This window comes from Oncorhynchus masou, chromosome 5, assembly GCF_036934945.1.
Source record: "Oncorhynchus masou masou isolate Uvic2021 chromosome 5, UVic_Omas_1.1, whole genome shotgun sequence".
Taxonomy (NCBI): domain Eukaryota; kingdom Metazoa; phylum Chordata; class Actinopteri; order Salmoniformes; family Salmonidae; genus Oncorhynchus; species Oncorhynchus masou.
This window is the reverse complement of record NC_088216.1, coordinates 77,175,766-77,191,725: the sequence shown is the minus strand read 5'-3', so window position 1 is coordinate 77,191,725 and position 15,960 is coordinate 77,175,766. Positions and strand designations below refer to the sequence as shown.

Below are 15,960 nucleotides of genomic sequence, written 5' to 3'. Positions count from 1 at the left end.
TGTTCAGTGTAGATTCAGCCGCGGGATGATTTTTGTCAGAGTGGATGGTCGGGGGGCTGGATCATACTGTAAGTATAATCATTTGAAAATGACCACAGTTGAGCCAAAACATACCTTGATTACATTGAGACCAGTGATGTAGTGGTAAAAAAAGTGGGTAAACTATCAACTCCAGTGGGCGATTGGGGTAAGACGAACGACCACCGATATAAACCAACACATCTAACATTTTTAGAACTGTATTGCTTGATTGCACAGATTATCTTTTTTTAGTGAAGGTATTGCTTTACTCAACAGCCTCTATGTCTGCTTGCTTTCTCTCTCTCTGTCTCCTCCTGCATTGTAGCCTGCCTCAGCCTCACCACTGTCTGGCTCATCACTACACTCTGTAAAGCTATTTTAAAAATAGATTTTTACATACATGAGAATAATGTTACATTTTCTTTATATTTAAATTGTCTTTATAATTCACGACATTTTAGGTAATACAGGCTGTCCCAACACAATTATATAAAAGTACATTCTAACAGTGTAAAAGGCCCTTAGTTTACTCTAAAATGTTGTATTCTAGACCCATTTGAAGAGAAACAAGTTGTAAATGCTTTTGATAAGATTACAGATTCTCTCAGGGGAACCCACATTGATCCCTGACCTGAAGTTTGGGAACCACTGTACTACTAACATCTCTATGCTTACTTCTCTCTGCGTCTCCTTTGCCTCCTGCATTGCAACCTGCCTCACCACTGTCTTTCTCAGTACTCTGTAAAGCAAAGTTATTTTGTTATGAGAATTTATAGTTGCCGATCTTTTGTTAAGATTATAGGTAGCCTAATTTCAGTAAACTGCTCCTCATGAGGTCAAGCTTTGTTTCACATTAATTTCTAACTTCTAGCCACTTAGCTAGCTATATGTAGCGAGAGCCCTTGGCTTGAACTAACGAGTTAGCTGGCCACCTGACTGAACTATCAGCGGCTATTTTTACAAGTTGTTCACAAAGAATATGTTTTGGGGGGAGGGGGGGTCTGTTGACACAATAGGAGTCGAGGGATGTTTACAAAATGTATTTATGTCAAGCATCTCACAAACCCACTGTTTGCGGTGTCTGTACTTGCCAGCGTTGATGTGGACTGAGGTAGTATGTTTCCCGTCTCGGCCTGTGCCGTGGGCGAAGTTTGCCATTGGACAGAGTAGTGAATGCTCTGCTAACAAGGCAAATCCGGGAGAACATGCAAACATAAGGAGCATACCTGAATCATGATTCCACTCGTTCAGATAGGCAGGCGCGATTAGAACTCAGATCAAGAATATTAGCATTCTGAGGTTTAATCAACATTGGGAACGCAATAATAATGATAACTAAATAAAAAGGTGAGTAAATGCTATTTCACGAATAGAAAGTTACGTATATGGCGTTTACCCTCCACTACAGCCCTGATTGAGACACGATCGCATGTCTCTCTTTTTATTTGTGGGAATACTTGGGAACAGATTTCCTAAATTTAAAATAATTTTAAGCTTAATTCATAGTGATTTTGGTCTTTTTTGCAAAAATCTTTGGGGGGGGGGGGGCAAAAGAATCACTCGCAGCCCGGGTTTTGTCCCACTTTTCAGTGGAAAAGCAGGCTTTTGCTCAGCCGTGTTCTAATAAAGCACTTTCTCGAGTTGCTTGAAAATCTCAAATGGCTTAGGGGTCTTCCATTTAGAGAGAGTTATTCCTTCGGGTCCCATTGTTCAGAGCTTCAGACCCAGGTTAACATTTACCTAATGCCCATTACATCTCTAGCCTGGTCCCAGATTTTTTGTGCTTTTGCCTATTCCATTGTCATTGTAAAGCCATGACAATTCCATAAAGAGTTGGCAAGAGAACAGAAACAGACTGGCACCCATGCTATTAAATATCAGCGTGTTCCAAGACATTATTTACTTCTAATTTAACAGTATAATTTTAGACCGTCCCCTCGCCCATACCCGGGCGCGAACCAGGGACCCTCTGCACACATCAACAACAGTCACCCTCGAAGCGTCGTTACCCATCGCTCCACAAAAGCCACCGGGGAGGGGAACTACTACTTCAAGGTCTCAGAGCAAGTGACGTCACCGATTGAAACGCTATTTAGCGCGCACCGCTAACTAAGCTAGCCATTTCACATCCGTTACACTAACAATAGGTCACAAACACAGGAGATGTCCTCAATTTTCTGGTTTGAACCGTAATCAATAGACTCCTCTGCCTGTCTGTCAGTTTAGACATTTACCTGCTTCCCAGCCATGAGTGGATGTTCACACTGAGCAGCACCATAGAGAGATGCCCCATAGATCATGAATGATCGGTCTGATTGTTGTCAGAAGAAAATTTGTGTACTGTAGTGTATACCCAATGAGATTTTTTATCAATTCAATTACTCACCTAGATCTTCGCATTTCTGGTTGCTTCCTATACAATGGCTACTTTTTTTGGATGATAAACGTTGAAATTGCTGAAATAACGGACTACGTTTTTATTGCATACACTGTACTTGTACCCAGTGGCGGAAAAAGTCCTAAATTGTCATACTCGAGTAAAAGTTAAGATAACTTAAAAGGAAATGACTCAAGTAAAAGTCACCCAGTAAAATACTACTTGAGTAAAAGTCTAAAAGTATTTGTGTTTTAAATATACTTAAGAATCAAAAGTAAATGGAATTGCTAAAATGTACTTAAGTATCAAAAGTAAAAATATATTATATTAAGCAAACCAGACGGCACAATTTTCTTCTTTTTATTTTATTGACTCATAGCCAGGGGCACACTCCAACACTCAGACATAATTTACAAACAAAGCATTTGTGTTTAGTGAGTCCTTCAGATCAGAGGCAGTAGGGTTAACCAGGGATGTTATATTGTGTGTTATAAGTGTGTGAATTGGACCATTTTCCTGTCAAAATTTACTTTTGGGTGTCAGGGAAAATGTATGGAGTAAACCGTAAATTATTTTCTTTGGGAATGTAGTGAAGTAAAAGTTGGCAAAAATATAAATTATTAAGTACAGATACCCCAAAAAACTACTTAAGTAGTACTTTAAATTACTTTACACCACTGCTTGTACCTAACAATTGTTTTGCTCCTAATACAACAAGATTAGAACTGATTTGAAATCATGTGCCTTTACAGTAGCTATTACTGCAGCTTTGGTATAATGGTTCATTTACAAAGGCTAAATGCCTTTCCTGTTTATCATTCATTTTCCCATTGTTTCCTCATGTATTCGCGATCCTTCCATAAGGACGTGTTATTTTCCTCTACCACGGAGTGAAACTCGCATTGATTTTCCACCAGAGATGCGCCATCATTTTTCTTCTTTTAATAGGGACATGACTGATGACACTCCAATAAGATGGCACCTCAGTCAAATGCACTCTCCTCATCCTCCCACTTTATTTCACTCTGCATTCTACTGCCAAATCAACAGGGTTGTTCAGCAACCAGAAACCCATCCAGAGAGGATCATATTTATGTATTCAGGGAACTGTATGCTCTGTTCAGAAAGAACCAAATGTACTGCTGCTGATGGTGGTATGAATTGTCCAAAGCTGAATAGTGTGTACGTATTGGACCAGGGACATTTATGAACACCAATTCAGTTCCAAAATTAATTTTTAAAAGGTTGTAAATTGCCATTCTGCTTAATAGCTAAATGAAAACAGGAAGTTATCCTAAATTCATAAAAATCTCTATTACATTGAGACATTTGCCAGCTTGTCTTTTATTCCATGCATCCTTCCCCACTGCTACATCCTTTCAGAGTAGTCTCTCTGAGATACAGAGAGCAGACCAAGGTGGTAAAGGGCTGTCTGACTCACTATTGAGTGAAAAGAAAGCAGCCTTCCAGATTACTGGAGAGTTCAATATTTTTGCAGGAGAGTTCTTGTGAATAATGTTGAGTCCAAAGTGACGGGCATATATGACGGGCATATTCGATAAACACATTTTGAAAACGATAAGTGCATGATGTTCCTCTGCCTATTTTGTGCATGGATTGAAAGCATTGATTTAAAAACAACAAAAATCTGCAATTGTTAGTAATGATATGCTACATTCTTTGTCATAGCATTGCATATGCTGTATACATGCTGTATACATTATAAGTATCAGCAAGGTAATATACAATAGGCTTAGGTCATGGTGCTCTTAAGTTGTTTAGTAGTGAGGTGGAACTTGTTATCTACTGTTGTACAATGTGTACTATTATAGCAACAATATGCTATGTCTTGGTAACAGGTGGTGTTGGTGTGATCTCCCTGTGTAGCTGAGGAGCTGCCATGCCATTTGGCTGTTTGACACTCGGGGAGAAGAAGGATTACAACAATCCCTCAGAGGTGACTGATAAATATGACCTGGGACAAATTGTCAAATCGTGAGTATTCCTTCACAATGACTTACATTCCGTAGTCAGAGACTTTAACTAAATAGAAAAATAATGCTTCTTCCATTCAGTATAGCTTTTAGTGAAATGTTTATTTTGTTTGCTCTTGTGTGTGGTCCTTGTTTAGGGAGGAGTTCTGTGAGATCTTCAGAGCAAAGGACAAGAACACACTCAAAATGTTCACCTGTAAAAAGTTTCTGAAAAAGGATGGGAGGAAAGTGAGAAAAGCTGCCAAGAATGAGATCCTGATCTTGAAGATGTAAGTTACATTCAGTTTAGCTTGTGCATTATTTCAGAGCTTTACCCGTGGCATCTGGAATGCCACAGGAATCAAATCAATCAAATACAATTGTATTAGTCACATGTGCCGAATACAACAGGTATAGACCTTACAGTAAAATGCTTACTTATGAGCCCCTAACCATCAAAGCAGTTAAAAAAAATATGAGTAAGAACAAGAAATAAAAGTAACAAGTAATTAAAGAGCAGAAGTAAAATAACAATATACGACACAACAGTGTGGTGCCTGAATAGCAACCTTTCCCTCAACGTAACCAACAGAACAGTCTATGACTAGGGTGGCTGGAGTCTTCGATCATTTTTAGGGCCTTCCTCTGACACCACCTGATGTAGAGGTCCTGGATGGAAGGAAGCTTGGCCCCAGTGATGTAGTGGGCCGTATGCACTACCCTCTGTAGTGCCTTGCAGATGGGGGCGGAGCAGTTGCCATACCAGGGAATGATGCAATCAGTCAGGTGCTCTCGACGGTGCAGCTGTAGAACCTTTTGAGGACCTGAGGACCCAAGCCAAATCTTTTCAGTCTCTTGAGGGGGAATAGGTTTTATTGTGCCCTCTTCACGACTGTCTTGGTGTGTTTGGACCATGTAAGTTTGTTGTTGATGTGGACACCAAGGAACTTGAAGCTCTCAACCTGCTCCACTACAGCCCTGTCGATGACAATGGGGGCGTGCTCTGTCTTCTTTTTCCTGTAGTCCACAATCAAAGGAGATGTCTTGATCACGTTGAGGGAGAGGTTGTTGTCCTGGCACCAGGTCTCTGACCTCCTCCCTATAGGATGTCTTGTCGTTGTCGGTGTTCAGGCCTACCACTGTTGTGTCATTGGCCAACTTAATGATTGTGTTGGAGTCGTGCCTGGCCTTGCAGTCATGAGTGAACAGGGAGTACAGGAGGGGACTGAGCACGCATCCCTGAGATGCCTCTGCATTGAGGATCAGCGTGGCGCCCCCACCTGGGGGCGGCCCGTCGGGAAGTCCAGGATCCAGTTACAGAGGGAGGTGTTAAGTACCAGGGTCCTTAGCTTAGTGTTGAGCTTTGAGGGCACTATGCTGTTGAACGCTGAGCTGTAGTCAATGAATAGCATTCTCATATAGGTGTTCCTTTTGTCCAGTTGAGAAAGGGCAGTGTGGAGTGCAATAGAGATTGCATCATCTGTGGATCTGTTAGGGCTGTATACAAATTGGAGTGGGTCCAGTGTGTCTGGGATAATGATGTTGATGTGAGCCATGGCCAGCCTTTCAAAGCACTTCATTGCTATAGACGTGAGTGCTACGGGTCGGTAGTCATTTAGGAAAGTTACCTTCGTGTTCTTGGGCACAGGGACTATTGTGGTCTGCTGTTGGTATTACAGACTCAGACAGGGAGAGGTTGAAAATGTCAGTGAAGACACTTGCCAGTTGGTGAGTGCATGCTCGCAGTACACGTCCTGGTAATCCGTCTGGCCCTGCTGCCTTGTGAATGTTGACCTTTTAAAGGTCTTACTCACATCGGCTGCGGAGAGCGTGATCACAGAGTCATCCGGAACAGCTGATGCTCTCATGCGTGTTTCAGTGTTATTTCCCTTGAAGAGAGCATAGACGTAGTTTAGCTCGTCTGGTAGGCTTGTGTCACTGGGCAGGCAGCTCTCGGCTGTGCTTCCCTTTGTAGTCTGTAATGGTTTGCAAGCCTTGCCACATCCAACGAGTGTCAGAGCCGGTGTAGTATGATTTGATCTCAGTCCTGTATTGACGCTTTGCCTGTTTGATGGTTCGTCGAAGGGTGTAGCGGGACTTCTTATAAGCTTCCGGGTTAGAGTGCCGCTCCTTGAAAACCGTCAGCTCTAGCCTTTAGCTCAGTGCGGATGTTGCCTGTAATCCATGGCTTCTGGTTTGGGTATTACGTACGGTCACTGTGGGGATGACGTCATCAAGGCACTTATTGATGAAGCCAATGACTGATGTGGTGTACTCCTCAATGCCGTTGGAGGAATCCCAGAACATATTCCAGTCTGTGCTAGCAAAACAGTCCTGTATCTTAGCATCTGCTTCATTTTTTATTGATCGTGTCACTGGTGCTTCCTGCTTACATTTTTGCTTGTAAGCAGGAATCAGGAGGATAGAATTATGGTCAGATTTGCCAAATGGAGGGCAAGGGAGAGGTTTGTATGTTTCTCTGTGTGTGGCGTAAAGGTGGTCGAGTTTTTCCCCTCTGGTTGCACATTTAACATGCTGATAGAAATTTGGTGAGACGAATTTAAGTTTCCCTGCATTGAAGTCCCCGGCTACTAGGAGCGCCGCCTCTGGGTGAGCGGTTTCCTGTTTGCTTATGGCGGAATAGAGCTCATTCAGTGCGGTCATAGTGCCTGCATCAGTCTGTGGTGGTATATAGACAGCTACGAAAAATACAGATAACTCTCTAGGTCGATAGTGTGGTCTACAGCTTTTCATGAGATACTCTAACTCAGGCGAGCAAAACCTTGAGATTTCCTTAGATATCGTGCACCAGCTGTTATTTACTAAAATACATAGTCCGCAGCCCCTTGTCTTACCAGGCGCCACTGTTCTGTTCTGCTGATACAGCGTATAACCAGCCAGCTGTATGTTGATAATGTCGTCGTTCAGCCACGACTCCGTGAAGCACAAGATATTACAGTTTTGAATGTCCTGTCGGTAGATTAATAAATGTTCCGCGTAGGTCATCAAAAAAAAATTCTCCAAAGATTCCCCGTTTGCTAACAGAACGGAAAGAATACAAAATGCATTAATCATTTTGCTAAAATTTCACATTTATGCAATTGAAATGGAAAAAACACCATAGAGGTAGTTAACAACAAATGACTTAATACCTGTTACTAATTACTGAAGTTACACATACTGTTCCCATAACATCCCCATTATGTTCCCATAACACCACTCCTGTTCAGCTTGAATTCTCCATTCGCCTTTAACAATGGAAAGTTCTTTGACTACCATAAACTCTGAAGCAAGCAAAGGAAATGTACCTTTTCTAGTTACAGTAACGCAATATCTCTTTAGCAGTCTAGTCTGTAATTAGCATGGAGTAGGACCTGTAATGAGAGTCACAGACCCCAATCTGTAATTGAAAAAAATATATATTCAAATGTAATTAAAATACTTCGGTGATTAAATTAATTTAGACATTAACTTCCATTTTTTAATAGAATATGCCAATCAAAATTCCTTGAAAGACCAAATAAAATATCTTATTAGCACACGTTAGTTTACTGCTGTAAATGAGACCGATCTCTAGGTTGAATTAATTCATCCAAATTTCACTGGAATTGGAAATGGTCCACTTTCCATACAGTTCAAAATATCATCAAGTCACTCATACAATATCACAAGTAATGTCCATTTTTGTACTATACTGATTTTATTCAATGCATGAGTAGGCATTTCATCTGAATTTAACTTGAATGGGAAATGGTCCAATTTTCTAATGTTCATTAAATCATTAAACTACTAATAAATTTGATCAAATGTTATGTCTTAATGATTCCTAGTTAATCTTGGTTTAAAATTGCTCAATATATGACTTTGTTTTTCTGTTTCCATCTGTGTCTCCCTCCCTCTTTCACAGGGTTAAACATCATAACATCCTCCAGCTGGTTGATGTCTTTGAAACTAGGAAGGAATACTTCCTCTTCCTGGAGCTGTGAGTGTTATTGGAGGTTATTGAGTGACATTGGTTAGGGCTTCTTATTTGTTCTCTTGAAGTCATCATGGTTCTGTTCCAATGATTACACCATTAGGGAGTGTACCTACGTCCTGCAGACTTGCCAATGCATACTCTCTTTCTCAACCCCTGTGTGAAATGTCAATTTTCCATATTCTCCTGGAGAATCTCATTTTAGTAAACTCATCTGAGAGTTGATTTTTACTTCTTGAATGTTGCGAGAGGCCTAGAGTACAATTTAGAAATACGACACGAGTGGTTTTCTCTGGATGTTCTTCTCTGCAGAGCTACTGGCAGAGAGGTCTTTGACTGGATCTTAGACCAAGGCTACTACTCGGAGAGGGACACCAGCAACGTTGTCAGACAGGTGTTGGAAGCCGTGGCCTATCTGCACTCCCAGAGAATCGTCCACAGGAACCTCAAGGTATACTGCGCACACACACAGCACACTGCTCCCATCTGGTGTTTCATAGAGGTTATTACACCATAGGCCACTCAATCGGGTGACAGCATTAGAAATAAGAAATGTACCGTAATTTCTGGACTATTAAGCGCACCTGAATATAAGCCGCACCCACTGAATTATTAAAAAATATGTATTTTGTACATAAATAAGCCGAACATGTCTATAAGCCGCAGGTGCCTACCGGTACATTGAAACAAATGAACTTTATACAGCCTTTAAACGAAACACGGCTTGTAACAAAATAAATAGGCTTTTAAACGAAACACAGCTTGTTACAAAAATTAATAGGCCTTTAAACGAAACACGGCTTGTAACAAAAATTAATGGGCCTTTAAACGAAACACGACTTGTAACAAAAATGAATGGGCCTTTAAACGAAACACGACTTGTAACAAAAATAAATATGCTTTAATGAAACACGGCTTGTAACAAAAATTAAACAGTAGCCTACCAAGAAAGTCATTGGTCACTATCTTCCTCCTCCTGTTCACTAAAACCACTGAAGTCATCTCCTTCGGTGTCGGAGTTGAATAGCCTCAGAATTGCTTCATCCGATGTTGGATCGTTTTCATTGTCGCTCTCGTCACTTTCATCCGGAGGCAAATTCCCCGCTGAGCTCATGCTGCCCTCTTCAACACGCAGCAGTCCAGCCTTTCGAAACCCGTTGATGATAGTGGATTTTTTGACTGCTCCACGCTGTCAGGACGTACTGGCAGACTTGACCATAAGTCGCTCTTCGCATGCGGCACGTTTTAGTGAAGGATTTCTCCCCACTTGTCATCCAAGCCTCCCACTGCACACGGAGCTCCACCTTAAATGCACAATTTACACTGATGTCGAGTGGCTGCAAATACTTTGGGCCATCTGCTTTTCTTCCCTCTGAAAGCTTTTGTTGTCTTTTTGCACTGAGTCAGTTCCTCACGCTGCTGTTTCCAACGTCTTATCATCGACTCATTAAGGCCAAGCTCCCGTGCAGCAGCTCTATTTCCTTTTCCAACAGCCAGATCGATCGCCTTCAACTTGAAAGCTGCATCATATGCATTTCTCTGTGTCTTTGCCATGATGAGGGTGACAAAATAACTACCGTAATCAGAATGATGGGAAGTTTGAGCGCGCTCGATTTACGTCACATTATGTGACGGTGCTCAGTTTTCTGGCGGCATGAATCTTGTGAAAGCGGGGAAAATCCATAAATTAGCCGCGTCATTGTATAAACCGCGAGGTTCAAAGTGTGGGAAAAAAGTAGCGGCTTATAGTCCGGAAATTACGGTAGCTACTTTTCCCTCTGCATTAAAAGAACATTAATTATATGGCATCCTGAGTAATTGTCCAACCTGCCGATTATGTATATTTTTGTCATTCTTTCTACATAACAAAAATATCTATTCAGACATACACTTTGTTTTGTTTCACACAGCTGGAGAACTTGGTGTACTTCAATCGCCTGAAGCACTCCAAAATAGTAATCAGTGACTTCCACCTGGCCAAGCTGGAGAACGGACTCATCAAAGACCCCTGTGGAACCCCAGAGTACCTTGGTGAGTTGTTAGGGAATGGGGCAGATCATAGACGTATGGGGGCAAATGGGTTTGACATGACAGTAATGGTGTTTGGACAACTTCAGAGCTATATACTATGTTGCTACCTCCTGAGCATTCCAATGTTCTATTCATGAATATTGAATTGTGTGTGTCTTACTGCAGCTCCTGAGGTGGTGGGACGTCAGAGGTATGGAAGGCCAGTGGACTGCTGGGCCATCGGGGTCATTGTGTATATTCTGTGAGTGTTCTCTATCACCTCAGTTCTCTAGAGTTTACAGTGTCTTGCCCATACAGTACTCGTGTTATCGTCCATCTCAGGTGACTATCAACTATGTCTTGTTTTCTTTCACCAGCCTGTCTGGAAACCCCCCTTTCTATGACGAAATGGAAGATGACGACAATGATAATCACGACAAGAATCTTTTCCTCAAGATTCTGTCAGGAGACTATGAGTTTGACTCACCGTACTGGGATGATATCTCTGACTCAGGTATAAAACACTATAATTCGGGATCAAATCAAAATGCAGTACTACATTTAGGAACCAGTAGATGGGAAAGGGAAGGTTTTTAGGAGTGTTGCACCAGAAGAGAGAAAGAGAAGATGTGTACAAATACCTCGACTAACCTGTACCCCCACACAGTGACTCGGTACCGGTACCCCCTGTGTAAAGCCTCGTTATTGTTACTCTTTTATTTTTTAACTTTAGTTTATTTAGTAAATATGTTTCTCAACTCCATTGCTAGTTAAACACTTGTTGTTTTCAGCACTTGACAAATAAAATTTTATTCCATTTTTTTATTTGTTGTACAGCAAAAAGCCTGGTGGCAAGTCTGATGGAAGTGGAGCAGGATCAAAGACTAACTGCACAGGAGGCCATCAACCATGAATGGTATCGATCGATCCAAGATTAAAATACATAACAATTTTTTCTTCTTAAGTTCGCAGTGTGTGTGTGTTTTGATTGGTTTTCTGTTTACCTGTCCCTTGTTTCAGGATTTCTGGGAATGCAGCGTCCAATAAGAACATCAGGGATGGGGTGTGTGGGCAAATTGAAAAGAACTTTGCTAAAGCCAAGTGGAAGGTATTCTTCCTTTCTATCAAACAAACCTTTTTTTGGTACTTTTTACAATCATTGTGTAACTTGGTTGCACTGCATAATGTATGAAGGTTGTGCATATGAAGTTCTATTCATTCACTGCACAGATTCTTCACTTAGATGAGAGCATTCTAAAAATATCTTTCTATGGTCTTGCTCTTCCACAGAAAGCTGTACGGGTCACAACAATGATGAAGAGGCTTCGAGCTCCAGAACAGAGGGACTCAGGGGCCTCCAGCCCGGGTCCAGGGGGCTCTACATGCCCTGTCACCTCCAGCAACACTCCAGTACCCTCAGCTGATGCTCCTGAGGGCACCCCTGTCAGCACAGAGGCCTCGGTCACCCTCCAGGTCCTTGACTCACAGAATTCACCCACCATCATCACTCCTGATGAGCCAGAGGCAGATCCCCTGCAACGGTGTAACGGGGACGCCGCAGTGCCCCTCCAAACACCCCCACAAACACAGGACGATCAGAATGGCTAGACAGAGCAGCACCAGTACAACCCCACCACACACACCCTGTCAATAACACTCCGCCCCACCCTCCTTCTTGCAGCATTAGTGCAGCAACATCTCACTCAGTCTGTTATATCTGTGATTGTTTGAGATGGTCTGTCTATCTTAAGCATTGTTTTCTCTCACTATTTTCCCCTCCAGTTTTAAGGATACTCATCCTTTTGAAAATGGTTCAAAGCATGTGAGGAATACTAATTCTTTTGATCAGGTCTAGGAAATGTCTCAGTCTCAAACTTTCTCTTCAATTAATTACTTTTAATTTAATGGAAATCTCAATTCTATAAATGTATCTGTTTGAATCTGAATCACACCTTTTAGTGCAGTTCTTAGACAGCTACAGTACATGTTTGTAATGTCCTGCCTCCTTGGTTCCATCTCTTAGAGAGGCAATTTCTAAATCTGTTTGCTACTGTACCCTAGTCAATATGTTAGTGAGAAATTATCCTCAAAGCAACTAATAACTGCATATTTTGTCTTTATACTCCCGTTTATGAAAAGACGAAAGAAACCTGTGAGAACGTCTGTCTGGTTGATTCATGGTCCTAATAAAATAATGTACAGGCCTTTATTAAGATTTTGCAAATAGTAGCTCATGTTGTATGTAATTAGTATAAGGTAGTGTCAAGCCTGTTACACTGTGTGGTATCTATGTTTTAAGCATCTTTTAGCTGAGCTGAAGGGTTGCCAAAGTATTATGTAAATCTATGAATTGAGCAATATTGGTATTGCTATATAAAACTGACTTTTTGGAATCACTTTAATTGTGACTGATCAGTATGAGTTTTTTCTCCCATATGCCATGACCAGCTAGGGACAGTAGAACATATTTGTAATTTACAGATTATACACTTGACACATTGTTGTTTCCTATTTTCCCATGAATACCTGTAAAGCTGAAAAATATATTCTTAATTCACTTATTCATATCATGGGAGCCACCACATAAGTATGTGACAGAACAAAGCAATGATTTTATCAAGCCTCACACATTTACAAGTGTGTGCCACAAGGTTAATGTATGCTATTAGTATGTGTTCATTTAGCGACAACATTTTCTTGTATTTTGAGTAACGTCCCTCATATTTTGTCTCTGTATTCCTTGATTGAAATCTATAATAAAATGAATGGTGATTCACAAGAAATATTTTTGATGCACAGTGTATACCAATGCATCATCCTCATTTCATTCCAGAAAAGTAATCCTGTCACCACATCCTGCATCGGGGATACTGAAATTACACACAAAAAAAGTGAATTTTTTTGCCTATGTAGCTAGTTAGCAAGCGAGTTATGTGGTTGTCTTTACTGGATGCACTGAGAAAGTTGACTAATGTTTGATATACTTAATTTTGAGACATAACTAAGTTAATATATAACATAAGTTATAAGATATATCAAATTGCATTAGTCACATGCGGCGAATACAGCTGGTGTAGACCTTACAGTGAAATGCTTGCTTACGAGTCCCTAACCAATTTAAGCCGTTTTCCATATGTTAATATAATCATATTCATCTGTGGTGTTTGGTTGTTACATTAGCTATCTAAGGTTACAGGTTTTTCACAAAACATGATATGCTAAGGCTGGTGGGTTAGCCTGGCTGCAAATTGCTAAGTTGCTGGTAACAACGATGAGTCTTTTTGTTGTTGTTTCCATTTACTCGTAGAATTAGATTTTTTTTCTGGCCTCCTGCTCCACTTCATCCAAGTGCCCCTTTCTCCACAGGGTAAAATAGTTTTGGTTGGCTTGCTATCTAGATTGTTACAGAAACTTGCGAGCGGGGATGGAAATCTAGCCTGTTAGCCTAAGGCTACTATGAAATTGTATCTTTTCATACATCCCATGGCACAGATTTTCAACCCGAATGTTACCGGCCTCGTAGAAATTTCTGTCTCCAAAAACCAAACTGGCAAGTACCCAAAACCCTTAAATTCCATCCTTGTTTGCAAGCATCCGATTAGTATGAAAGGAACAGCAACTAATGTCAAATGGCGCCAACTAACTTTACCTGCGCTGTTCTCGCTCGAGAGCTTGCGTCGTTCGAACACCTTTGCGAGCGAATATATCCAAGAAAAGTTAATCATTTCTTGATTTTATGGAGTTAAAGGCAGTGGCTCGGGTGGTTGTTGTCCTTGATGATCTTTATTGCCTTCCTGTGACATCGGGTGGTGTAGGTGTCCTGGAGGGTAGGTAGTTTGCCCCCGGTGATGCATTGTGCAGGAGAGCCTTACGATTGTGGGTGGAGCAGTTGCCGTACCAGGCGGTGATACAGCCTGACAGGATGCTCTCGATTGTGCATCTGTAGAAGTTTGTGAGTGCTTTTGGTGACAAGCCGAATTTCTTCAGCCTCCTGAGGTTGAAGAGGCTCTGCTGCGCCTTCTTCACGATGCTGTCTGTGTGGGTGGACCAATTCAGTTTGTCTGTGATGTGTACGCCGAGGAACTTAAAACGTTCTACCCTCTCCACTACTGTTCCATCGATGTGGATAGGGGGGTGTTCCCTCTGCTGTTTCCTGAAGTCCACAATCATCTCCTTAGTTTTGTTGACGTTGAGTGTGAGGTGATTTTCCTGACACCACACTCCGAGGGCCCTCACCTCCTCCCTGTAGGCCGTCTCGTCGTTGTTGGTAATCAAGCCTACCACTGTTGTGTCGTACGCAAACTTGATGATTGAGTTGGAGGCGTGTGTGGCCACGCAGTTGTGGGTGAACAGGGAGTACAGGAGAGGGCTCAGAACGCACCCTTGTGGGGCCCCAGTGTTGAGGATCAGCGGGGTGGAGATGTTGTTGTCTACCCTCACCACCTGGGGGGCGGCCCGTCAGGAAGTCCAGTACCGAGTTTCACAGGGCGGGGTCGAGACCCAGGGTCTTGAGCTTGATGACGATCTTGGAGGGCACTATAGTGTTGAATGCCGAGCTGTAGTCGATGAACAGCATTCTCACATAGGTATTCCTCTTGACCAGATGGGTTAGGGCAGTGTGCAGTGTGGTTGAGATTGCATCGTCTGTGGACCTATTTGGGCGGTAAGCAAATTGGAGTGGATCTAGGGTGTCAGGTAGGGTGGAGGTGATATGGTCCTTGACTAGTCTCTCAAAGCACTTCATGATGACGGAAGTGAGTGCTACGGGGCGGTAGTCGTTTAGCTCAGTTACCTTAGCTTTCTTGGGAACAGGAACAATGGTGGCCCCCTTGAAGCATGTGAGAACAGCAGACTGGTATAGGGATTGAATTATTATGTCCGTAAACACACCAGCCAGCTGGTCTGCACATGCTCTGAGGGCGCGGCTGGGGATGCCGTCTGGGCCTGCAGCCTTGCGAGGGTTGACACGTTTAAATGGTTGCGGGCCGTGTCCGTGGCACTGTATTGTCCTCAAAGCGTGCAAAAATGTTATTTAGTCTGCCTGGGAGCAAGACATCCTGGTCCGTGACGGGGCTGGTTTTCTTTTTGTAATCCGTTATTGACTGTAGACCCTGCCACATACCTCTTGTGTCTGAGCCGTTGAATTGAGATTCTACTTTGTTTCTATACTGACGCTTAGCTTGTTTGACTGCCTTGCGGAGGGAATAGCTACACTGTTTGTATTCGGTCATGTTTCCGGTCACCTTGCCCTGATTAAAAGCAGTGGTTCGCGCTTTCAGTTTAACGGGAATGCTACCATCAATCCACGGTTTCTGGTTTTGGAATGTTTTAATCGTTGCTATGGGAACGACATCTTCAACGCACGTTCTAATGAACTCGCTCACCGAATCAGCGTATTCGTCAATGTTGTTGTTTGATGCAATACGAAACATATCCCAGTCCACGTGATGGAAGCAGTCTTGGAGTGTGGAATCAGATTGGTCGGACCAGCGTTGAACAGACCTCAGCGCGGGAGCTTCTTGTTTTAGTTTCTGTCTGTAGGCAGGGATCAACAAAATGGCATGATTCGATTATTTGTTGGAAATCAACAGAAGTCAATGATG

At 42.2% G+C, this 15,960-nt stretch overlaps 1 protein-coding gene across 2 annotated transcripts in view; it reads left to right on the top strand.

The window, feature by feature from the left end:
* Positions 1–13,136, top strand: part of LOC135540295 (caM kinase-like vesicle-associated protein) — a 35,648-nt gene extending 22,512 nt beyond the window's left edge. For both annotated transcript variants that reach the window (XM_064966867.1, XM_064966869.1), the window contains exons 2-11: positions 4,258–4,393; positions 4,530–4,661; positions 8,279–8,353; positions 8,660–8,798; positions 10,258–10,378; positions 10,544–10,619; positions 10,735–10,871; positions 11,195–11,273; positions 11,378–11,465; positions 11,648–13,136. In XM_064966867.1, coding sequence (XP_064822939.1) covers positions 4,299–4,393; positions 4,530–4,661; positions 8,279–8,353; positions 8,660–8,798; positions 10,258–10,378; positions 10,544–10,619; positions 10,735–10,871; positions 11,195–11,273; positions 11,378–11,465; positions 11,648–11,965 — 1,260 coding nt within the window. In that variant the 5' untranslated portion in view covers positions 4,258–4,298 and the 3' untranslated portion in view covers positions 11,966–13,136. The remainder of the gene's footprint in view (positions 1–4,257; positions 4,394–4,529; positions 4,662–8,278; positions 8,354–8,659; positions 8,799–10,257; positions 10,379–10,543; positions 10,620–10,734; positions 10,872–11,194; positions 11,274–11,377; positions 11,466–11,647) is intronic.
* Positions 13,137–15,960: the final 2,824 nt, after the last annotated feature.